Below are 25625 nucleotides of genomic sequence, written 5' to 3'. Positions count from 1 at the left end.
TAAAACACTAAAAAAACAAAACAGGTCCTCTGCTCCCTGGACCTCTCTGCAGTCCTCAAAGACCCTCCACCAGGTGCCCCTTCGCCACCACACCACGCCAGCCCCCAGCGCCTCGTTGCCAAGACAACCCTCTTGCGCCAGGCGCCTCGGCAGCCTTCCTGCTAAAGGCTTGGAGGACGCGTCGTGCGTCTGACGTCACTGCGCGGCGCTGCCAGATCCGGGGACCGCGCGAAGCCTCGTTTCCCCGAACCCTGGCTGGTTGGCCGAGCGGGCGCAGGGCGACAGTCCCAGCCGGCGTGGCGGCCGCTGTGCGCATCGCCGCGGGACAGGGGCGCGGTAGGATCGGGTACCGGGAACCGTGGGCCCGGGGTGCGGGGATCACGCCGTGCCGCCCCCGCTGTCTGGGCTGCGGGCTTCCGGGCTGGCCTGTTGCTAGGGCCGCCGGACTCCGTTGCTAAGGACCGCGGAGCTGCAGAGCGCCAGGAGCTCAACCTTCTTTTCTGGGGTCTGGCTTGGCGGACTGTAGCCTTCGTTGGTCGAAATGGAAGCACGCCTTCTACCCCCGCCACCCCACCCCACCCCGCCTCCTTAAAACAAAACAAAACAAAACTAAACAAACAAAAAAACCTAACCGTATTTTTGTGGGGTTTTTTTTTTTTGGTTGTTGTTTTTTGTTTCTTTCCCTACATGTCTCCCCCTTTCCCACCCCCCCTAACTTTGACACCATCCTGTTCCTGAACTGGTCTTAAGTATTTGGAAGAGGATGGTGTTGGAGAGGAAGAGGGTAGGAAAACGGAAAGCAAATTTTAAGACCCTTAATATTGGTCCTTTGGATTTATGGTAAAAAGAGATTGATATAGGTGGATATTGAGCTCTATTGCTGCACTCTGGAATTTGAAGGAGCTTTAGAGATGGATCACGGCGTCTTAAATAATTTTTTTAAACATTTGTTTATTTTTGAGAGACAGAGAGAGACAGTGTGATCAGGGAAGGGGCAGAGAGAGAGAGGGAGACACAGAATCCGAAGCAGGCTCCAGGCTCTGAGCTGTCAGCACAGAGCCCACGCCCACGAACCGTGAGATCATGACCTGAGCGAAGTCTAATGCTCAACCGACTGAGCCGCCCGGGCGCCCCATATCACGGCTTCTTTAGTGTGGCGCCTGTCACACTTTTGGAACTTTCTGAAGGATGGATGAGAGCAAAGGCTGAGAATTCCGCAAGCCGTTTAGTGCGGTGGCCTCAAAGCGTCGTGGTCCAGGAAGAAAGTGCATGTGGGGAAAGAAATAGGATATGTGAGCTGCCCAAAACCACGAAAACAGGAGTATGCTTTCCTAGCACGGACGCAGGTGCCTATTGCCCCTTTCAGATGAGCCGCAGCACCTAGGAAAACCTAAGGGAAAATGAGGCTTCGGCTGCCGGGCCCTGCTTGATTTGCTTGCTCTCTGGGATTTTGACATAGTTGAGCTGTTTGGGTCAAGCGGATTCTAATGTCTTTTTAGAATCTTTATATTGTTTTTGTAAAAGAATGAGAGGCGACTGCGATAATATTTGTAGCACAAAATACTCCTTACCTTTCACTTACTTCCACCATTATTACCCCTTTCCACCCCCCCACATGTTATTTAATAAAAAGCACTCAAAAGGGTTGGTGAGTGTAAGATGAATTAAGCCTTTTTCTTTTACAAACAACTCATGTTCCAGTTTTGTTGGCAGTGGTATGCTCCCAGAGGGATATCATTTTTAGAAATTGAGCAGTCTTAATGTGCTGGTAAGGTAAAGGTGGACACTTTTAATAATAAGTGAAAAATAATTGTTTTGGAAAGAAAGTCTCTGAGATAGGGTGTTTTGAAAGTGAACATAGAAATGTTTGCATCGTGTATATGTGTTTTGAAATTACTGCTGAAAATTGCATAAGTGTCCTACACATAAAAACTGCCCTGTATGTGTAAAACCTTTGGAAGCTCAGTTTCCTGCCTTGTTTACAAGTTTTTCAAAATGAAGAGTTTCGTATTTTGAACTCCTTCAAAATATAACGCAACACCTTCTTACTGGTACCTTTCAGGAACAACTTTTTCACATAAAGGGAGATAGAAATTTAGTTGTTCCAACGAAAACTTCCGTGGATTTGGCAGGTAGTGTTGAAAACTGTGCATCATGATTTGAGGAGTCCAACTCTGCTCTTTTTATGTTTGTGGGTGGGGCCTCTTTTTCAGCTATGATAGCTATTACAGTTTATGATCAAAAGAAGTATTAGTTTATTAGTCTTCATCAACATTAAGAATAGTTACTGTAATTATCCCCAGTTATAGAGTTGAAGAAACAGACATAGACTGATTGATTGATACAAACATATATGCATACATACATTCAGAAACGTAGATCATACTGTTCCCATCAGGAAGGTCTCCAAACAGAGACCTGGTTATGATAGTAAATACTTGTTGACTATTCACTCATGTGCAGTCTTAGGTCAAAATATTTAAATATTTTTCTAATATTTTCTAATTTTCTAAAAATTTAGAATATTTTCTGACAAATTGAATAAGCCATTAATTACCATAATTCTGAAAAATGCCTGGGGAATGAATGTGAAGTGTGATCTTGGGAAGTAAGTCATCTGCTGGTAGTAACATGAGGAATTAAATGAATGTACTAAATCAAGAAAATTGAAATTTAAAATTGTTCTGTTTACGAAACTCTCTTACAAGGCACTTGGGTGTGGCCACATCACGTTTGAAATACCTTGGGGCTGAGTCAGCGTGGAGTGGGGCTCCTGGCGACGGGGTCTAACTTGGCAGGTGGATTAAAATCATCTCATGAGGAGTCACCTGCTAAAGCATCAGTGTTTATCCTGAAGAAGAGAAAACTAAGGAATCTGTGTCTCCAGTATTTGAAAAACTGTCATTTGGAAGTGAAAGAAATCTTCACCTTTGTTGCCTTAAAGGAAGATCTTCCAGTGTAGTTGAGGAGTAGTTTGATGTGTGTGTGTGTGTGTTATAGGTGTATATATGTGTATATAGGTATACGTATATATACACACATATATTAAACTTTGAGAGAGAGCATGCATACACATGTGTGTGTGTTGGGAGGGAAGGGACAGAGAGAGAGAAGGAGAGAGAGAATCCCAAGCAGGCTCTGAGCACGGAGTCTGATGTGCTTGAACCCAAGAACCAGGAGATTATGACCTGAGCAAAAATCAGGAGTACAATGCTCAATTGACTGAGCCACCCAGGCACCCGAGGGTAGTTATGTATTTAATAGCAATTTAAAGTCTTTGGGTGGGAAATGCTCTAGTGAAACAGTTACCAGAGTGCTAGGCACTGAGGGAGTGGAGTAATCAAGTAGAAATAAGAAGAGAGTGCAGAAATCAATAGTGCTGTGGATGTATACAGTTGAGAAACAGAAGATCAGGAAAGGCCACATGGAATTTGGGATTGGAGCTGGACCTAGAAATACCAGCAGGCAGTTGCATATATGTATCTGGGTGTGTCTGATGGGGGATTCCTTGGTAGAGATAGGAGTTTAGAAATAATCTGTTTGATTAGGCAGAAAATCATCTCTGGGAACTAGAGTTTTCCCAGTAGCAGAGAAGAGGAAAGTGTGGAAGAGGAAGTGACCCATCGCTGGCTATTGAGCAGCTTGATATAATGCCTTCTTTACTCCTCAGTAACAGCTTTATAAAGGCTTGTATTTTCCTCCCCTTTTAATAGGTCTGGAAATCCCGATTTGGGATAGTTGAATAATCTATCTAAATTCAGAAACCTGGTAATTGGTAGAGATGAGGATGCAGACCACGATCTGAGCCTAAAGCGCCTTCCACCTCATCACAACACACTGATCACACCTGTAAGAAGTGAAGGAAAAGATGATAGCAGTGATCTTAAGTCTTTTAGCCTGAGAGACCTGAAAACTGGTACCTTGAATTAACAAGAGGTCCATAACTTCAGTGTGATAACTTAGTTTTGGTTATGGAGCTGGGGACAATGAGTAGGAGAGGTCATTATGTCTTGAAAAGTAGGACTTGATATGCAGATGTTAGCATTTGGACCTTTGAAAATAGAGACCAAAGAAGATGTGCCAACCAGTTACTCCTTTCAGAAATCCAGTCCATGTTTTCTGAATGTAGCCAGAGGTTTCCAGTTGAGTTTCTGAAAGCATATTTTGACAGTTTGAATGGGGGTAAAATTTTTATTTTATTTATCTTATTTTCTTACAGACTGTTTTCCATTTGCTGTTATTGATATTGAAGTTGATGTAATTTTGTATTTTCTCATTGGTCTTTGAGGTGTTTTGCTCCAGGCCAAACTTTTTCTCTGTGTCTTTTACTATATTATCTACTCTACTCTGCTTTGGTCTTTATGTTGTTAATGAATCTCTCATTCCCCAAATTCTGAAATCAAATTGCATTTAACCACAGGTGTGAAAGGGAAGTGATGCAGAAATCAGAGTGCCACGGAGGCCTTCAGCTGAGGAACAGAGGGGCAGGTACAGAACTTTGCTTTTGAAATGAAGGGATGAATGGGGTTAGTCACACATTCTGTTATACAGCTGGTGAAGAGTGAGCTTTACCGCTTTCTCCTCTTTTTGTTGTTGTCATTGATCTTCTGTTCCTTCCAGGTAACTGTGATCAAAGGGCATCCTCCAGCGCACAAATGAAACAAGGTAGGACTCCTGCTCAACAAGGCAAATCCTCATCAGCAACTGGTTCTCCAGAGTCTGCGAGAAAACTTCATCCTCGACCAAGTGATAAACTTAACCCTAAGACGATTAACCCGGTAGGTACAAAAGACAGAGTCAGGAGTGCCCTGTGGGCAATTTTTGTTTTGTTTTGTTACATTTAGGCTGGTGATGAAGGGCATATGGTAATCGTGCTGCAGAGGGGAAATGATGTGATGTGAGTGTGGAGGAGAGAAGGTGCCGAGGGCGGACTAAGCCCTTGCTGTGTATCTGGTCCCACTCATGGAGGAGCACTGTAGAGTATAAAGTGAATTGCATATCAGCTTTATTTTTTATTTTCTTTAGTTCTACTACTTCCTCATATCAAAGAATAATGTTGTGTTCAGTTGGTGTGGGAAGAATCACATGCTTCCGTAGTTGAATAAGCGTCTCTATTTTGCTATGATTTATAAATTAGCTCCCCCAGAAATCCCTTTGACTTCTGACAGCAAATTTATCCAGATTTCACAAGAGTGAGATTTATGCACATGAAAGTGAATGATTGTTAAGTGTGTAGATCACTTAATTATCCATAGAGGGAGGAAATCTGTGCTGTAACACCAGGCAATGTCTGGCCCAACCTTGAGTAGGGGAAGATGATCCTGGTCTCAGACTTTAGAGAGGACTAATGGCTGAGACACTGACTTTGATGGTGGGTAAAACACAGCAAGGATACAACGAGCTGGTCAAGGGAAGGAGATTTTTCTGACTTTCAAGTGAAAGATTCTATAAGCATATGTGTTCCATTGCTTCTTTCTGTGAACTGCACAGTGTCAAAGAAGTGGAATCCCCAAAGAGTGCCCTCCTCTCTCCTCGCTCTTGCTTCTTTTTCCTGGGTTTAATTGAGAGAATTCATGGTGGCACTTCTGTGCTCTTCCTCTCTTTGAAGAAAGAACTTTTTAAAGTAGTAATAGTGGCCCTCATCTTAAATTTTATTACAAATGAAGTAAAGTTTTCGGAAGAAATGATTTGAGAATAGAGTATATTAGACAAGATCATGGAGAAGATCTGTAGAAGCTACCAGCCCAGGGTAAGTCACGTAGAAGCCAGGGAAGAGGCCACCAGTGGGGAAAAGGGTAGTTCGGGATGGGAAGAGGAGTGGCAGATGTCCTTAGGGTGCTGGTAACATTCAGGGTTTTCACACCTCAGTGTTGTTACCCCACTATTTTGGAGAATTCGCTGGTCTATATACCTACAATTTATGCACTTAAAATACTTTTTTTTTGTGGTTTTTATTTATTTTTGAGGAACAAAGACAGAGCAAGCAGGGGAGGGTCAGAGAGAGAGGGAGATACAGAATCTGAAACAGGCTCCAGGCTCTGAGCTAGCTGTCAGCACAGAGCCTGACGCGGGGCCTGAACCCACGAACCGTGAGATCATGACCTGAGCTGAAGCCGGACGCTTAACCGACTGATCCACCCAGGCACACCCTCAATTTATGTACTTTAGTGTGTAAATTTTGAGTACTTCACTTGAATTAAAAATTACATATTTTAAAACTCAGTATATTTAATAATGTTGATTATTTCATAGTTGAAATATACTGTGTGATGATATTGTTAAAAACTATATAGTTTTTTTCATGATAATGTAATTTTGGTAAAAGTTGGTAAAGATTGATAAAATGAACCCAATGGTAGAAAACACATTTTGGTAATGTGGTGCTTGGAAGATAAAGCTATGATTCTCTCTAAAATGAGTTACAAACCAAAGGAAAAGAATTGCTTAGAATTTCAATCAAAAATTTTGTCTTGGTAGTTGTTTTGGAAATTTAGGGATTATTTTACATGATCTGTAGGTCCAAAAAGTAAAATCAGTTACTAATAGCTGGTAGAACTAAAAGTGTCTATAACCCTAATTTGTCTTAATTTTCCCCCACTTCAAGAAACACTTTTTCAACTTTCCTTACCTGATATTGATTACTTGAAAACAGTTTTTAAACATATTTTTCTTAGTAGGAATTGTAATTAAATGAATGAAATATTACTATTTCTGTGAATTATTATGCAGAATGTGGATTGAGCTTTGTAAATGAATCTCCTATTATAGTATTATACATCAATGACATTTCATCTGTGTGTTTTAACTTCAAACATATGTGTATTTCCAGAGGAAAAAAGGCTAATTCTAAACTTACACCCTTAAATATATTTTTAATCACTGCAAGTGATTTAAAAATATTTTTATCTAGTTATATCTTTAAAAAAGATTAGTTTATGTTGTATAATTTAGACAATGATATTTTATTTGATTATGTTCAAAATACCATGTGATAAAATATTAACTTTCTGTGCCTAAATTCTCTCAGGATCAACTGTATTGAAATCATGTATGCTGTGACTATTTAAACATTGTGATTGATCATCTCTTAAATGGTCTTTGGGAATAGGTACAGAGTTAATTTATTCTTTTGTTTTTAACTTTTCTTAAACAATTATTTATTTTTGAAAGAGGGAGTGAGCAGAGGAGAGGCAGAGAGAGAGGGAGACAGAGGGTCCTAAGCGGGCTCATTGCTGAAGAGTGAGAGCCCCGTGTGGGGCTTGGACTCACGGACCATGAGGTTGTGGCCTGAGCCAAAGTCAGACGCTTAACCAACTGAGCCGCCCAGGTTTGCCCGGAATTAATTTATTCTCAGTATAATATGTAGACAAACTAAAAGTGAAGGTATATATCTAAGCAAACACATCCGAGCACATGTTTATGAGAGCCATGCCTATCGTCAGCCTTTGGGTTTGTGGAAGCCTAAAACCAGCTTGGAGAAATTACAGCTTCTCCGACCATCCAGACCATCCACACTTGACTGGAGGACGAGCAGGAGATGCGCGGGAGACTGAAGACAAATCTGTGTTCCCTGTACCCAGCACTTCTTCCCCGTGTAGCCCTCACCTTGAGAGGTCACAGTGGTGGAGGGCAAAAGATGTATTATCTTTATCATATTTAACTATGTTCATCTGTAACAGTATCTATCCATATTGTATTTATTATATATGTGACTCCAGCTGCCTTCAAGCCTCTGAAACAAGTTAGGGGTAAAAAAGCAATAGACGTGTGGTTGTGGTTGTGGGGCCAGTACTGAGACTGTTTCCCTCAGCTGTGTTGCTGAGCAGAGTGATGCCCTAGACACTGGCGTCGTGGGTTGAAAGTCAGGATGTCCGTCTGCCTCTGACCTCAGTGGGATTAAGACTGATCAGGTCGCACAAAGTGGAGGTGATAGTATATTTATTACATTCGTGTCATTTTTCATTTCAGTTTGGTGAACAATCCCGAGCCCCTTCTGCATTTGCAGCCATTTACTCTAAAGGAGGTATTCCTTGCAGGTGAGTTGCTACAGGCCATACAGGTTATAACGGACCATACCATTCAAAATAACTGAGGAAAACCAATAACAGTATTTAGTTTAAATGTATTGAAAATTTTATATACCGGGAGATTGAAATAAAGGTGACTTACTTATACTTTGGCCATTGGACTGGTGTAGATCGTGGGGCATTGTTGAAGAAAATCATTTCAATTCCAAATTAGAATTACAAATAGGTCTATAATTTAAGAACTGGAATGAACCAGTTTCTGAAACAATACAAGCACTCACAGGCTTGGGTAAGTTGCAGATAAATTGTCTGAAACTGAAAGTTTACAATTTAATGGAATTCTTTCATTATTTTTTGAAATATTTGAAAATTTTCAAAAAGTTATATTTATTGAAATTATATTTATTAGTGAGTACATATGGTGGTTTTTGCTCACTTTTGGTACAATTTTTGCCTGCTTTTGTGATAGACATAAGAACTGTTTTAAAGAAAACAATATAGTTACTAATACAGTGATACCATTTTAAGATTTCACTTCCAAGGAACATTTCTTTCTTCTAAGCGTATCCCATTTTAGCCTGTTCTAGATGATGGGAAATGTCGTTTTCATTGTGGGAAGAATAACCACAACATCCTTTTTGTGGTTTTCTAAAATTCAAGAAATGTAGTTTTTAATGGTATCTGCAGATTTGGAGGAATGAGCTCAAGAGGCATTCCTCGTTTTATTGTTGTTATTTTTGTATTTTCTTCCGAGTCATAACAGTATTTTCAGGTTCTGACAACCCTCTCCCACTCTAAACAATTATGGTTGCTAAAATTGTAAAAATGTTACCGACGCCTCTTGCTATTAAGAAAACAACGCTAAAGAAGCTGTCAAGAGGTTGAGAACATTATAAAAGGTTGAAGAAACATTTGAGGATGATGCGAAGTTCACTGTCATGATTATGATGATGGGTCCCTTGATGTATTTACATATGAAAACCTGCGTCAAACGTTACACTCTGCAACCATGTGTAGTTTGTCACGTGTTGGTTATGCCTCGGTAAAGGCTGCTAAGAAAAGAAAAAGAAAATTAGAAAAGCCACAGCAGCAGCAGTGACAAATTCAAGTGGCTGCCACTTTGTGACTCTGCAGGGGCTATTTCACCTCCTGGCCCCTGTTTTCTTTTGTTTAACAGAGCTGAAATCCGGCTCGTATTCAAATCATTAGGGTTCAACCATCTGTATCTGAAAAATAATGTTCCGTATGAAACAAGTTACTATTTCTAATTACCACATTTCTTCATTTGCACATTGGTAGGTTATCTATTTTCTTATAATTATGACCTAAACATGTCAAGTGTGGCATTTATATTAAGCCTCACAGCAGCAGGCTTGACCTTCAAAACTGGGCTGAACACATGTGGAATTTGGTTTTGCCATGAGACAGTTTTGCCAAAAGGGTAGGAGTTTGTAGGATTATAGACTTTGCTGTGTAAGGTGCCTTCGTAATATTGGAAGCCATGATATTCCTACATGTTACAGAATAGTTCTAATATGATTATGTTCTAGAGGACTATGAATGTGTTAGATAATTACTGCTTAATATGTAATTACATTGTCCATGTTATGTTTGCTGATGCTTAATATTTTAGATTGATGCACGGTTCAGTGAAACACACCTTGCAGTGGGAATGTCCTCCTGAAAATCTTCCATTTGATCCTCTTCTGATTACTTTAGCTGATGTAAGTGTAATTTCATGTCTCCTGAATGTTTATGGATAAAAACATATTAAAAACTGTATTAAACGTTATTTCACAACACATCAGTAAATCTTATTTTATACTTTTGAAATAAGACACAGGTAAAAGTCATTAAAACACCAACAGTCCCTTAGGAACTAATTATGATCAGTGTATGTTTATTAGAAACTGATTAATCAGCTTTATAAACAAGTTAATCTACATAGGGATTTGTAGATAAGTGAATGAAATATTCACACTTAATTCCAAAAAAGTACTCGGAATCATACTGAACGAGTCATATCAGGAGAACACCAGTGGTTTAACTTAAATTACATCAGATAGCAATGGGTGGGTGAATGTGAATGTGATATGTCTCTTAGGGAAATAACACTTCCTACCTGAACATCCTTTTGGAAAATTCTCTGGGCTTTTGCCTACCTGTACATTTTAAGTAGAATGGCAGGGAGATCATTTTTGTAGAGGATTTTAAGAAAATTTCTCATAGATTTCTTTATATGATTTAACCTATCAGAAAAAAGTTGGTGGAGTATTAGCTTGAAGTGGATCAGGGGTCTCTTCTTTGATATCCTTTTAGTTAGAGTCACGAGTTGAGGGCCGCCTGGGTGGCTTAGTCGGTTAAGCATCCAACCTCAGCTCAGGTCGTGATCTTATGGTTCTTGGGTTTGAGCCCTGCGTCAGGCTCTGTGCTAACAGCTCAGAGCCTGGAGACTGTCTTCAGATTCTGTGTCTCCCTCTCTCTCTGACCCTCCTCTGCTCACGCTCTCTCTCTATATGTATAAAATAAATAAAAACAGTAAAAAAAAAATTTAGAGTCACGAGTTGAGAAATGAATTACCCAGTTGCCTTATGTCTAAGTTATAGATGCTTGTCTTTTGTAAGGGTTATGGATCATTTGTATTGGTCTTTGTTTTCCTTAATTTATATGTCAGCTCACAAAATTATTTTGGTTTAATAACAGTATGTTTTTATGGGGAGCCTATTTTGAAATTCAGTTTTGATTGAAGTCTTTTAAACTTGGTATTAAAAACTTAAAAATATATCAATGTTTCATTAGTTCCTTAAAAATTTTTAAACCTTTTGTATGTGGTAGCAAACCCTGTTTCAGATGAATTGCAACAACAGTGATACCTTAAAAGCACGCTCTAGTTAGGGGCGCCTGGCTGGCTCAGTCGGCTAAGCATCCCACTCCTGATTTCAGCTCAGGTCATGGTCTCACAGTGCATGAGACTGGATCAAGGCCCTCATCCGGGTCTGGGCTGGACGTGAGGAAACTCCTTGGGATTCTCTCTCTCTACCTTCTGCCCCTCCCCCGTGAGCCCACACCCCTGCACACTTACTCTCTCTATCAAAAATGAACATTAAAAAACCACAAACACGCTCCAGGTAATCACAAGGTGAGGGAGGTGCTTTAATTTGGGGAGTCCCTAAAGAGACTCTGTGATTGGTTGAGGTTACATAAAATCAGTCCTTTAAGTAATTGTTCCCCCACCAGCAATGCCTTTATTTCCGTATTGGGTAGACTGTTAGCCTTTCCCTCTTCTTACTTAATGACAGAGAAGTACTGACAGAACCACCACTATAGAAACCCACTTCTCCTCCTGACCTGACCCCCCTTCTCTGAAATGACCAAGGGAGGCGCCCTCTTAGGAGGACAGAAGCTGTGTCCCACATGGTGCGGCCGCTCTTGGCAGGCCGGGAAAGGAAGCGTTTGGTCACTGCTCTGAAGCAGATAGTTTTGTCTGAAGGACCACTTGGTTGAAAATTAGTATTTTTAGGCATGACTTTACAGCCAGTTATATTTATTCACAGATAATAATTAGTCAAACTGAGGGAGTATTGCTGTTGCTTTTTTTGTATTACATTTTTAAAAAAAAAGGTGACTCTTCTACATTGACTCAAAGTAATGGATTAAATCATAGAAAAGTACTATCTAATACTTTCTAATGCATTGAGAGTGAAAGACAGAAATGATACAGGTTTTTTCCATATATTTATTTCACCTTTCAATGTTAGAAATGACATTTTAAAATCTTACAGTGGTTTCTGGACATAGGAAAAGATGTGTTTTAAATATCTTAATATAAAATATTTAAATATGAAGGAAATACAATATTTTAGAAACTCATTAAACAAGTTGTAAAATCACCATAAAGGTAGGAGGTCTAATAATTACGCATTCATAAAGTTGTGGTTATAAACCAGCATCTCAGACTGATTTTCTGTGCTTTCAGATGGTATTTGGGAATATACACAAAATACTTTTAGTATCCTAAGTGAGGGTTTCTTTTTCTTTTTTCTTTTTTTTTAATTTACTTTTCCTCTCCCTCCCTCATTTTCTTCCTTCCTTTCTTTTTTTTTAATTTCCTTTATTTTTCCTTGCTTTCTTTTTTTTTTCATGTTCCTTTCATTTTAAAAATCTTTTTCTTCTTCCATTTGAGCAGAAATTCTTCCTGTCTCAAGCATGTCCTTTGTTCCACAATTTCTGGGTATAATTGAAATTGTAATTATTGAAATTATAAATCACAATTAGGAAAACCATAATAAAACTTAATTTTCATTTAGACTAGTAAGAGTTCAGTTTTGCTGTTAGTATAACCAGGTGCTCAGTAAATTGTTTTGTTTGTTTTGTCTTCGACAGGGTTTGAGAGAGACTAAGCACCCCTACACCTTTGTGTCAAAGGAGGGTTTCAGAGAATTGCTCTTGGTCCCGGGAGCTCCCGAGAAAGCTGTGCCGCTGCTTCCCAGGCTGGTCCCTGTGCTAAAGGCGGCTCTGGTACCCCTATTCCCTTGGACTTTCTGTGGTACATTCAGAATATTTTATTTCTTTTTGTCTTCCAAATTATATGCAAATGAGCCCTTTACCTGTGATGTGGATGTGCATGCACATTAGGCCACAGTCATTCGGGGACAGATGATGACTTACTTGATGACACCTGTAGAGGACACGTGACAGGTAAAGGGGGCCATTTTGAGTAATTAGAGAAAGTCAGAAACTTCACATCAGTCTTGCTGCTTGCTGTGCTCAGTTCAAGTTTCAGTCAAGCAGAAATTTATTTTTTCGCTTCTACATGGTCCAGCATTAACGGGTATTTTTTAGATTCAGGGTTTAGTGGCTCATCTTCTGATTTTGAACACTTGGTCTTACTATTTTCTCCACCTGCTCGTCCTGTCTTCTTACTTGTCTTTCCTCTTTCCTTACCTGTCCCTGGACCCTGGACCCACTAACCCCCCAGGTCCACCTGGATGATGACGTGTTTGCAAGAGGACTGAATGCTCTCGTGCAGCTAAGTGTCGTCGTTGGCCCTTCTCTAAATGACCATCTGAAACATCTGCTGACAAGTGTAAGTGCCGAAAAGATGACAGAGTGCTTACCTGTGTCTGTGCACTGTCTGTGCCTGGTCATCATCAGTGGCTTCTAGTGAGTCATTAACTGATTCAGAAATCCTAAAAGGAACGCTAATTCTTATTGTTTTTTAAAATATTTATTTATTTTTGTTTTTTAATTTAAAAAAAATGTTTATGCTTTTTATTTATTTTTGAGAGACAGAGAGAGACAGAGAGAGCAGGGGAGGGTCAGAGAGAGAGGGAGTCACAGAATCTGAAGCAGGCTCCAGGCTCTGAGCTAACTGTTAGCACAGAGCCTGACGTGGGGCTTGAACCCACCAACCATGAGATCAGGACCTGAGCTGAAGTCAGACGTTTAATCGACTGAGCCACTCAGGCGCCCCATAATATTTATTTATTTCTGAGAGAGAGAGAGAGAGAAAGTGCTAGTGGGGGAGGGGACAATAATTAATGAATAGTATAGTGGTGGTATGCCTGTGTCGATTTGCTGTGGACTTTAAGGACAGCTTATCTGCCCTCATGTGTAATGGTACATTGCCACGGTCCTGATTTTCATCTTTGTCTTTGTTTCTCCTTGTACGTTTTTTAGTGAGTCTGTAAATAGTATTCAGGATGAGGTGTTTTCCTGTTATGCGTAGTTTAATCCTTAGGACAGGTACACACTGGGCTACTGTAGAGTTCAGGAGGCCCCCAAACCAAGTTTGGGTCATTAGGACTCATGAAACTCAGAAAGCTGTTACACGGCTTCAGTTCATTACAGTGAAGGGCTATTGAGTAAAATCCGCAAAGGAAGGGGGTGCACAGAGCAGAGCGCAGGAAGGACAAAGTGTGGAGTGTCCAGTTGTGCACCCTCTCCGTGGAGTTGTGTGGACAGTGCTTGCTTCTTCCAGCAGTGGCGTCCAGGGGTTCCTATTAGGGTTGCGTCAAGCAGGCATGACTGCCTGTTGCAGGGTTGTCCTTCGCCTCCAGCCTCTTCAGAAGCTGAGCTGAGATCATGTGGCCCGAGGCCCCCACGTAAAGGAAGAAGCTCTTATCTGGCAGGATCAAAGGGGCTTAGAGGTTCCCACTCAGGAGCCAGGGACAGGACCGATCCTTTTGTTAGGTGGAATTAATCCTTTACTGCCCACACTAATAAAAATTAAAGTCCTTGCGGGAATAACCCACAGCCAGCCTTTCTCTGTGCGCATCCTTCTGTAGTTCAGAGTTGAGGCATGTCTTTCATTCATAGTTCCGTTGTTTTTTTCTTGGACCCATCCATCGGAGATGGGTCACCTTTTTACTCTGCAGAGAGACCATACGCCCCAGGAGCATCTGGTGAAGCCTACAGAAAGTGGGGATGGTAGTGAATCTGTCAGGACTGCTGTGCTGAGGTCAGGGATGGTGGGACATGAGTTCACAGCAGCACCAGGTGTTTGATGCGGAGAAGACACTGTGGGAAATGACTCTGAAACCTTAATGTAGGGGGAGCCTTAGGAGAGAAGGAAGAGATTCCTTTTTCCTGTTTGCTTACAACCTTGAGGTCAGCAGGTTATACCTGACTAACCACAGGAATTTCACTCTAATAAATAAAATGACTTATTGATTGTCGCATCCAGACATTCAACATTTTAACAAATTTGTTGCTCTCTGCCCTTCCTGTTTGTGCCAAGTATTACACAAGGCACTAGGGCTATAATGCTGAACTTGTTTTCTTTGAACAAATATAGTGATGTCTATTCTATATAAATTTCAGTGAGATATTTCCTAAAAGAAGCCTTGGAATCTAAAACAAATTGAGGGGTGTTTATGTACGTAACTATACAGTAAGGACTCACTGATTTTATTTTTAGTTAGCACATGCCTTAGCGAAATTTTACTTATGCCTGTGGTGAATATTGTTACTTTTTCAAATCATTCTTCCAATCTTATTTTAAAAGCTTTCCAAGAGACTAAGGGATAAGAAATTCAAGGAGCCAATCACCAGTGCATTACAGAAGCTGGAGCAGCATGGTGGTAGTGTAAGTAAAACCTTATTTCTGAGTCCTGTTTTCTTTTTGTTTGTGTTTTGCTTTTACGCTGTAAAACGGCCGGTATAACACGTATTATTCCAGCCACAAGTTGTCACGTGGAGTTGGTATTTTCATCAGAGAGCTCGGAGTTTCGTCTTACGCAGGTCACATGTAAGCACCGGGCTGCAGGCCACACTGAGTTAGCTCGGGCGGCACGCTTTCTCCGCGGGCCGGCCAGTCTCCACCGGGGGCGGCTTGAGGGCTTTTGTTCTTTATTTTGGGTGTTTCTGCTTAGACATTTGGAACGTTCAGAAAACAAAAGGATAAACACAGCTCATCAAAGAAAGTACTTTTTTTTCTTTCATGTGCCATCTTTTCTGTCCAAAAAATTTATAATTTTCCCATCTTTAAAGATTGAAATGAGATTTCCAGATGGCTACAGTACCAGATCTGGACGTGTACGGTGTCCGGAACGCGTGTGCGCACACACACACACACACACACACACACACACACAAGAATGAATCAAATTATTCTGACTTGCAAGGATGTGCAAGAACGCAGGAGACCTCTGGGGGGGCCTCATTATTGCATGTGTGGCGTCAGATAACTAGGTTAATTGAATTTTCATCATTTAAAGAAGCGTTCACATAATCTAGTCTTAGAAATATTTCTGTAAAGCAGTGATCCTATCTCGTTTTGGAGATTTTATTTAATCAGATTTTTTTTAAGTTTATATATTTTGAGAGTTGGGGGGGAGCAGAGAGAGAGAGAGAGAGAGAGAATCCCAAGAAGCCTCCGCGCTGTCCGCGCAGCAAGGCTTAAACTCCAGCAGCACAAACTGAGCCGAAATCAAGAGCCAGATGCTCAACCTACTGAGCCCCCCAGGCGCCCTGACATTTAATCCGATCTTAATGATAGGTTTGCATGTGATTGTTTTACCATGGCAAAACTTAGTTTCATTGTAGGTGCTTTCTAAAGAAATATAATGAAAATTTGTGTGATCATACACAACTTTAAAATGTCAGATGTATCAGTTTCAGCTTTGTCTAAATTACCTAATTTGACCAATTGCAGAAACTTTTAAAATTGATTATATTCTTTCCGGGATGAATGTGTAGGATAAAGTTTAGCTGGAGCAAGTAAGTCCCTAGACTACTAGGTACTGGATTTCTTTGTTATGAGTGGGGGACTAGCATTCAGACCCCTTGTTGAGAGCCTCAGAACCATCCCCTAGCCAATCCAGGGTCTCTGCTCTGCAGAAGGAGAATTCTTTTTACTTATAAATGTGCTTCTGAGAATTGAAATGCAAAATAATTTGCCAGTCCCTCCCCCGTGAGATGCAAGTAAACAGATACTGAATAATGAAGGCTCAGCCTCTAATCTGAAACTCTTCCGAGGGGGGTTCACACATCCTGTGGAAGAAAGGGGCAGGTCCAGCATGCTAGGTTTCATGTTGGGGTTGACTTGACGGGGCACAGTTTTCAAGTAAATAAAACTTTAGTCTGAGCACGCTAAGATTTAGCGGAGAGCGCAGAGGGTGTAGATGACACCGTCCCCCGGGATTGGTGGAAGCTCCTCTTGTTGGCACTCTCAACCGTTTTATTTTGAATCTTGCTAATACAGAATAAAAAAAGATTTTGAAGTTAAGTATTGTTTATTCCTTCAGAGTTTTTCCCTTCTTGTTTTCTACTTCTAATGTCTTACATAGTATTTTAATAGCTGAATAATATTTGATCAGAGGTTTTCTGTTGGTGTCCTGCTGAAAATCCATCAGACTTCCCATTGGCCTAATTACCCTTGTGCTTGCTTTCAGTACTTCGTCATCCTCCCGAAACTAACAAATGCCCTTCTTTCCCTTCAAAAACCGAAATGTTTATGTATCTTTCTCCTTAAATAGTAGAGCTGAGTCTTTAAAAGACTCTTCTCAGCATTGCAGTTTCTCGTTTCTTGGGGCTCATGGGAACCGCAGTGATGGTAACACTCAGCTTCAGGACAGACAGGAGACTGCCTTACAGTCACAGTGTCATTTCCTTACAACTCATCAGCTGACTACCTGCCTTACGTTGCAGTCGGTTCACTCTTACCTTGATTTCATTTTCATCTTAAGTCAGAGGCACATCTGTCTTAGAAAAGGTCCGTACACACACCCCAGTCTTTACTGACCATGTGGGAAGTGATGACGGGTCAGGTCCTCAGTTGAGTACTTTTCAGACATTATATTCATTTAATCATCACGGCAGCCCCCAGGGGTAGAATGTGTTGTTATCGAAAGATCTAGAACCTGAGACTCAAAGAAAGAATGAGCCCCAGATTTGACAGCGAAGCGACTGGCAGAAGCTGGATTCACAGGCTGGTGATCTGGTTCCTAGGAATCTTCCAGTTACAAATTGTTTGAAACAACAGGAGACAACCTATATTTTATTGAACTCAGAAAAAGTGTTACACTTCTCATTCCATCATTCTGGTCTCATGCCATTCGGTTTGAGTTTTGGACACTCGTTTAGGCCTGCTCCTGCAGAAGTCATGAAGAGCCGTCCGGGAACCCCTGCATGATACTAAGCAAGCGACGTTGTTTTCTGTTGGCAGGGAAGCCTTTTCATCATCAAATCCAAGATCCCAACATACTGTTCCATATGCTGTTGAAGGAAGGAGGGCCCCGAAATCTCGTCACTCCCTGGGGACAGGTGTGGAACGCCATCCAGTGTATTCTTCTGTAAATCACAACCACCGTTCACGATGTACTAGTTTAATGGGAGTATACACAGCCCCACGGAATCATGGTAATAGCTGCTCACCAACAGAAAGCGGTGATCAATGACGGAGAGCTATTAAAACCAGGTCCACAATAGTACAGTTTTGTGGGGTCGGTTTTTCATATGTTTACAGCGTGGTGCGAACAACCATTATGGGGTTTATAGTAGATGCATTTGTATTTATTTTCTAGTGCTTTTTATTTATAATATCCCTTGGTAGCTGTGCACTTGTTTCATATTTTGTCATTTTGTCGTTGGGGGGGTTTTGTATTTATCAAGGCTATGGAAATTTAAAGTATGGATAAACATTTGCGAATTCACAGTTAATTATTGTCTGTCCCCATGTGTCTCATGATGTAGAATCCTTGGAAAATGTTCATGCCAGACTATTCTAGTTTAAGAAATTTTTTTTAATGTGTAAATTCTCCTGTAAATATGTTGTTTATTACAACTTATTAAGACTACCTAAACTTGAGGTGTGGATTATATTTAAGTAAATGTTATTTTTGTATCCCGTAGTCTGAAAATACTGAAGATACTCATTTCATGAAGATATTCAGAAATTAAAATCTGAAAACACTTAAATGTACTGTGCTTTTGTTGTGCCTGCTTATGTTTAACAATTAAAAAAAGCTTTTAAAACATACTTTACAGGCATAGTTCTCAGTGATGACGTTGTAGATGCTGTCCCTGGATCAGTCTACCGGAGAAAGGAATAGAGTGAGAAATAAAAACAAGAGTAAGACTTTCCATCCTACAGGCAAGAAGAGAGGCTGTAGGGACATGAGTAGCCACCACACCGAATCCAAAGCAGGTATACTTTTGGAGGGCTGAAGATTAGGGGTCACTCCTTTCTGTAGGAGCAGCCATATTCTATCTCGGCAGCATGGGAGAACCCCCTTCTTTTCTCCTGTTCTCAAATACATGGAGTGACCCCTTTGCAATTCTCATTTAAGATACAGTCTTATAGCTGGAATGTAAGAGAACACAAGTAATTTTAAGGAGTCATAACTGCAGAAATGCCCATCGCCCTCTGGTCCTTCTGGTCCCCCTGTCTGGGGTACTGTGTCCTCAGGTCTCTCTGCACCCCTGTCCTGTCCGCAGACCCTGTGAGCTAACGCACCTGCCGTCCCACTGGTCTTGCCTCTACTCGTCCTCATGCACCCAGCCCCCTACCCTGCGGCAAACCTAATCACAACGTGGCAATGCTAAAAGAAGGACATAATATTTTTAATCTAGTACTTAAAAATGTGTTGGAATCAATACGTATAACGTAGACAGTAGAGTTATAAACATTTTATTTGCTTTTATTTTTTTCTCTCTGAAATACAAAATGTGCACATTGAGTTTACACAAACACAGGATGGCGAATTTCAGTGTACATGTACTGTACTACTCGGAATGTCTACACTGGTGATAGCAGGGCAGCTTTCAACATCCTATCTCTACACCAGAATAGATACCTGATTTATTGTTGCAAAGACAGTTGCAAATTTCCTCCCACTGTAGCCTCTTGGTCTTTGTGATATTTCTGCAAAATAGGGAAGGTGTGTGTATCCTAAGTAATGTTGTGGCAACTTTACAATTTTGGCTCAAGATCATTAAAGAGAATCTGAATTATTGGAATTTTATGATGAGCTAAATCATAATACAGTCCAGATGAATTGCTTAGCATTTATTTTCATTTTTAACAAAGTTTTGGTATGGTAGCTGTTGATAAAATGGAATCACAGATGCTTTCAAAGTGAATTCTGCTTGCTGTCTGTTCGCTGTAGGCCTTGGGCTAGTCCAGGTTTCAGTGTCCCCGATGGCATGTAACAGAAAAGAGCCTTGAAGGAGCCATGGGAAAGGGGATGGAACAGGCCCTCAAGGCTGGTAGGGAATACTTGTTACTAAGCATTACCACGTATTAGAAGACAGATACCCTGACCCTTTGCATATGCCTGTAAACATCCTTGCTTTGTTCCTCATCTTCTTGGACTTTTACATAACAACAAGACAGAAAACAGTCAACCTGCAGGATTGAAGAAATCAAAATTATATGTATCATTAGGCCTTGGCTATAACATGTATTATGAAAAATTAAGAAATGCTTATTAAATAAGCTTTATTAGGCATATGCTGACATCTGGTGATAAACTAATTTGTTTCATGTTATAAAAAATGCCAGATAAATGAATATCTTTAACAGAAGGCAGCAAATCCATAGAAACTGGGACTGTGTGTTTGTTTTTAATTATAGTAATCTAGATTTTTTAAATTAGTTTATAAATGGAATTACAGCATATAAACATGAAAATTAATTTCTGGAAATTAAATGCAGATGCCAATATTTTAGAAAACCATTTAAAATCCTGGGGCTGAATACATACAGTTGAGTAGCAAAAAACACTGATATTTTAAAATCACCGATAACGTGAAAGCTCAATAATCCCATGGCTAAAGAATCAGTAAAACTCTATGCCAGATTCTGTTCTTTTGAAGAGTCACAGGGTATGAAATGACTTAGAACATCCCATGAACTCAGTGGCATTATGAAAAGGATGCAAATTTGTAACTGGAAAACTCAAATCTTTTGGGGATTGCTTTATATTAAAACAAAGCTTGTTTGCATAATATGCCTCAGTGTAAAGCTGAGCAATCTATGCTAAAAGTGGTAGCTCCAACATTAAGTGTGGTAGAATAGTTCACATTTGTCTGATTGATTGAGGATGCATTTGACACGTTAAATCACATTTTCAAAGAGCTGCATGGAGCGCATGATGTTTTCATCCTGTAAGGGAGAAGCACGGTGGGATTAAATTAAGCATATCTGCCAGGAAAAGTATTCTATTTTGCTTCTCAGTACCGCCCGCCCCCCAACCACGTATGCCCAAGGCTCACATACTAAGTGTTCGCACATATAAATACCGTTCTGCCCTCTTCCATATGGATAACTATGGACTGTCCCATTTTACAAATATGAAGTCGGCAGGCTTTAAAGACTTGATTTGACTCTCACTTGGTGTTAGCAGAGAATATTTTTCAAATTGGAATGCCAGAATGGAAACTAGAGGGGCGCAGAGGGTAAGAACAAAAAAGGGGGGGATGAAAATTTTGGCATTCCAGGTAGCTCACAGGCCAAATCACAGAGACTTGTGCATGTAGAAGGAAGCAGGGTTTGTACACTAGCTAAGAGCCAACTTCATTAAGGATTGGAGGCGGGCCTTGGGAGACATGTTTGTGGTCATTTCACCTCTTTTTCTAGGTCTGTTAGGGCTGAATCTGTATGGCCTTTAGGAGCCTTTAAAAATAAAAGATTTCATGGGACGCCTGGATGGCACCATTGGTTGAGGGTCTGACTCTTGATTTTGGCTCAGGTCATGGTTCGGCTCCTGGGATCAAGTCCCACATCCAACTTTAAGCTGGTGACATGGAGCCCGCTTGGGACTCTCCTCCTCCCACACCCCTCCCCACTCATGTGCTCTCTCAAATAAACATTAAAAAAAAAGTGAATGGTCTCTCAGTGCCAGAGAAGGAACTATTTGAGAGCCACTTTTGGACAGTAGCTGTGTACAATTTAGTAAATTCCTTAGAAACTTAAAAGCACAGATTTTGGCATGAGGGGCACTTGGAGGACTGAGTCTACCAAATCCGTGCTTGCAAAGACCGCCACATCGAGATATGAGTTGAGAAACGAGCAGCCACCAAGAAAGGGCAAGTTATATCAATTTGAAAACAGAGAGAAAGCTAAAGTATTAGCAAACCTCATTGTCTCTATATTTATTTTAAAATATTGATCCTTAATTGTGGCTATACCTGTGCATCAAGTCAAATAATTTTAGGTCAGTTAAAACTAGTCTCCTGCCAGACAATGGAGAACCACTTGGATTTCTCCTCGCAATTTTCTGCTCTTTATTTTTTATGACTAAAGACCATTATTACTCCTTCGGCCAAAAAGCCCATTTCAGGTGCACATGCATTAAAGCAATGCGTTTCTCTCAGAAATTGGATGCAAACCCGGTCTGTGATGTATACTTGGCTGTACTGGAATTATACAGCGATGGAGATAAGACGTTGTATGCTAAGTTTAGGGTAAGAGCAACTCAAATCTCATCTCACGTATGTTTTTTCCTTCCGTGATGGATTTAAGGAACAAAAATGCAGCATACATGTAATAGTTCTATCTTTAAGGGCTTTCTATGTAGCTCTCCTGAGGGAAGGTACTCTGTACACGTTAATTAATTGAATTATAAATAAACTGACAATAGTTTAAGAGTGGTAGCTTCTCTCAGCTGGGTACGAATGGGAAGCTTAGCAAAGCTTTGTATTTTGCTCAGTTCATGGTGGCTAGCTGACTCTACTTAGTTTGGCTATTATGAGACCAAAAGAGGTAGCTTATGAACTTACTTTTTGGCAACTTTCAATGAACTCGTCTATGGTAACGACCCCATCTTTGTTTTTGTCCATTTTCTGTTTGGAAGAAAAGAATAAGAAACTTTATTCCAACTTACCCCTTGATACCCTCACACTTGACCCTAATGAAAAATTCACCACCTGTTTTTGGGGAGGAGCAGCTTCATTCTTAGTGATAAGAATCATGTGGCCAACTGCCCTGAGGCTCTTCCCTTTTCACAAAAGTGTGATGGAGATCTAGAATTGCCCCCCACATACAATCTGGCCCTCTAGCTATGACAGAATTCAGGCAGTTTGCAGACACTTTCAGAGCAGTGATTTTTCTCATCTGAAAGTTGAGGCTATTATAACTTTAAGGATTCTTGTGAGAATTACTGAAAACAAACCCATAAACAAACATGTGAAACATGGCAACTCCTTAATCTTCTTTCCAGGACATAGTGGCTGTTCAATGAGAATAGTTACCAGTATTACAATAAATTCAAAACCAAAATCATTAAATTAGTATGATACTTAATATTCTATTATTGTGTCCCTTTCAGTAAAAGTTTTTTTTTTCCTTTGCATTCTTTTGCAAGCATTAGGAAATTTGACACTTTGCAAGCTTTAGGAAATTTATTCTTTTTTACTCCCTCTCTGATTTCTACCTGCATTCCTACCTGGAAAAATGTTTCCACGTGTTGTCTGGGAGCATCTTCCTTGAGGACAGGATATGTGCATTTACCCATCATGTCATATATTGCTTTCATGATATCAAGCATTTCCTGAAAAGCAAAAGGCACCCACATGTGACTGCACGCACTGTATGAAGAAGCCAGTCTGGCAGATTCTTCCTACTTAATTTCAAAATCTTTTAAATTATTCATTAAATTGTGGTTGTCCCAAAGGAAAAGACAACAGTTTTGTGCTTCAAAGCAGCAGGATCCGAATAGAAGAACTAATTTTGATATTGGTTTCAAAATGAAGTAAATTCCCATATATCCAAGATGATCAGGAAATGAATGTTCTGGTTGGTTTTGGTTTTCGGTTTTTGGTTTTTCTTAAATTTTATTTTTTCTTTGTTGTTGTTTGACAAAGAGAGCTTGGGAGGGGCAGAAGGAGAGAGAGAGCCTCTTAAGGAGGCTCCACCCCCAGCATGGAGTTTGAGGCAGGGCTCCATCTCAGGACTGGGAGATCATGACCTGAGACGAAATCAAGAGTCAAGACGCTTAACTGACTGTCCCACCGAGGTGCCCCAGGAATGTTCTGGTGTAATGTTTGGGTTTCCATAGACTTCACATAGACTATTTTTGTTTTATTGAATTATTATATATCTTATCTGTTGATTATCAATTTCCACTTATTGAGAATGAACTCCAGATCATGAGAATTATACTAAAACTAACTGCTAAGTTTCAAAGATTATGAGGATTTGCATCGTGTTTTTTTTTTCCTATTATGGCTTTAAGTGAAGAAATAACACATGTAGGTTAGTCAATATATTATGACTCTGGGAAATCCCTTGAAACTTTATTAATTTTTTAATTCACACAAAATCTAGTTTTTGACTTGCCATTGTCAATATTAGTAAAACTAGTATCTAATTACTTGTTAAGATTTATTGTTTCACATGCATTGCCTTCATATTGAAATTCCCATATAAAAGTCTAGAGTAGATTATGCTGCTAATACAGATGTAAGTAGACATTTACTTTTGAGAGCATCCAACTCTAATATTAATGAAAAGGAGTTTATCATTTATAAATCATAGGTGAAACATTTTAAGATGTTTTGATTTTAGTTAAGCATTAAGAAGTTTGTCTGACTTCAGCAGAATTCATGAAATATGTTACATATAAGACCAGCATGTGTATGTTAAACATAGAGCTAGGAAGGGATTGAAGGGCCAGACGTGCTAGTATTCCTGAGGCACCTCAGTTCTAACTACTTACTGTATTACTGCACGCCAGACACAAGGGGCCCTAACTATTCAAAATATGCTCAATATACATAAACACTTAATATTCATGAGGTCTTACTTCTGTTCTGGCCCCATGTGTCTTCTCAAAAGACACAAAACCTATGACCTTTGAACAGGCTACTGTATGTCACACTGTCCATGTGATCAGGTGTAGCCGTCCCTATGTCTCCAATTGAGCCAAGTCAGGTGATTGGCCCAAGGTACCTTTAGTTTAAGGGACCTGGCCTCATGCTCAAAACTCAACTTTAAGGAGGAAAGTGAGGCAGAGAGAAGGGACCTATGAATCCTGAGTGCCTCCCCTCCCCCACCCCATACCAGGATTCAGTTGATGTGGTCCTTCAATTCCATTTGGACCCCATTATAAATTTGTTACTTTACCCGCATTCCTTTTCCCTTGCTTCTCACTGTATTTTAAATTGGTTTAACAAACCAGTTGATATGAGCACCTTAATGCAGGCCTTCTTTCTTGCACAGCCGGCCTGGAAGTGTTTAGGGGCCCCCTACTCCACCAGGTCGTGTTGTACACAATACAGGTCATTGCACAGCCTATGTGGTTTTAAAACTGTCTCCATATGGACCACATTATATTGAGGAGAAAGGTCACAGGTCAAATATTCTAGCATGGTTTGAATATAATTTTTTCCTATCTGATTCTACCACAGTCTTTATCCGATTTACCATATTTATTTGAATGTTATTAGGAAACAGGGGTATAATCCTTAGGTGTTTTATATTGGAGATGCACCAAAAACTATTCCTCTTCATTGCCAGTGTTTTACTAGACTATTTCACCACCACCACATAAAATATTTTAGATTCCCTGCAAAAGCTATTTTCAAGTTAATAACTTGAATTGTTTAACATGTTAAACAATGGAGTTAGAAAAATGGAGAGTTGTGTTGGGGAGGCATTTCTTACCTCTTTAGTGATGTAGCCATCTTTGTTTATATCATACAAATTAAATGCCCAGTTGAGTTTTTCTTGTACTGTCCCCCGGAGCAAAATGGAAAGACCCTTGATGAAATCCTAGAAAGAAAAGTATAATTTCATATGACATTTCTAAAAAAAGAAATAAAACACAAAGGATGATACAAGTCTCTCTTAAATGATGGAAGCAAGGGTTATAACCCTCTGGCTTTTGAACAATTATTTAGTAAGGTAATGTGTTCTTGGTCTTCTGTTTCTCAGAGTTCTTTGTTGGCATAAGCCACTCCTTAGCGTTAACATTCTTATCTTTGAATTGGAAGCTGTGAGTTAAAACAACTGTGGAACTGAAAATTGTATGAGGGCAGACACCCAAACAGTAAGATACGTGCTCTAAGTTGCATTGGTTTTCTACCACAATTGCACACAACTCTGCAAAGAATCTAGTAACACTGTATCCTATTAAATACAAGCATGTACATAGC

The 25625-nt window shown here is 40.1% G+C and overlaps 2 protein-coding genes across 7 annotated transcripts in view; one reads left to right on the top strand and one right to left on the bottom strand.

Annotated features, from left to right (window-relative positions):
• Nucleotides 1-232: 232 nt before the first annotated feature.
• Nucleotides 233-18635, top strand: PACRGL (parkin coregulated like). 3 transcript variants are annotated; one of them, XM_029948163.1, is made up of 10 exons: nucleotides 233-336; nucleotides 4421-4488; nucleotides 4621-4778; nucleotides 7969-8036; nucleotides 9661-9751; nucleotides 12411-12545; nucleotides 13006-13113; nucleotides 15034-15114; nucleotides 17695-17792; nucleotides 18516-18635. In XM_029948163.1, exons 2-9 carry the CDS (start codon nucleotides 4437-4439, stop codon nucleotides 17749-17751), a joined length of 750 nt encoding a protein of 249 aa, XP_029804023.1. In that variant the 5' UTR covers nucleotides 233-336; nucleotides 4421-4436; the 3' UTR covers nucleotides 17752-17792; nucleotides 18516-18635. The 3 variants fall into 3 exon arrangements, with proteins under 3 accessions (XP_029804023.1, XP_029804017.1, XP_029804009.1); XM_029948157.1 differs by lacking the exon at nucleotides 18516-18635 and adding an exon at nucleotides 18381-18468; XM_029948149.1 differs by lacking the exon at nucleotides 18516-18635 and having other exon boundaries at nucleotides 17695-18446.
• Nucleotides 18636-19142: 507 nt separating this feature from the next.
• The window catches only part of KCNIP4 (potassium voltage-gated channel interacting protein 4), a 1120978-nt gene continuing 1114495 nt past the window's right edge, over nucleotides 19143-25625 (bottom strand). For all 4 annotated transcript variants that reach the window (XM_029948111.1, XM_029948138.1, XM_029948129.1 and 1 more), the window contains 4 exons: nucleotides 25135-25242; nucleotides 22916-23020; nucleotides 22251-22313; nucleotides 19143-20634 (listed from right to left, as the gene is read on the bottom strand). In XM_029948111.1, coding sequence (XP_029803971.1) covers nucleotides 20587-20634; nucleotides 22251-22313; nucleotides 22916-23020; nucleotides 25135-25242 — 324 coding nt within the window. In that variant the 3' untranslated portion in view covers nucleotides 19143-20586. The remainder of the gene's footprint in view (nucleotides 20635-22250; nucleotides 22314-22915; nucleotides 23021-25134; nucleotides 25243-25625) is intronic.

Source organism: Suricata suricatta, chromosome 1 (genome assembly GCF_006229205.1).
Source record: "Suricata suricatta isolate VVHF042 chromosome 1, meerkat_22Aug2017_6uvM2_HiC, whole genome shotgun sequence".
Taxonomy (NCBI): domain Eukaryota; kingdom Metazoa; phylum Chordata; class Mammalia; order Carnivora; family Herpestidae; genus Suricata; species Suricata suricatta.
The sequence above is the reverse complement of the archived record's forward strand: the minus strand, read 5'-3'. Positions and strand labels throughout refer to the sequence as shown.

Coding starts and splice junctions, on each gene's coding strand:
- PACRGL (XM_029948163.1), top strand. CDS start 4,437: ATGCAGAAATCAGAGTGCCACGGAGGCCTTCAGCTGAGGAACAGAGGG. Junction 4,489..4,620: donor GCTGAGGAACAGAGGGGCAG/GTACAGAACTTT, acceptor TGTTCCTTCCAG/GTAACTGTGATCAAAGGGCA. Junction 12,546..13,005: donor CTGTGCTAAAGGCGGCTCTG/GTACCCCTATTC, acceptor CTAACCCCCCAG/GTCCACCTGGATGATGACGT.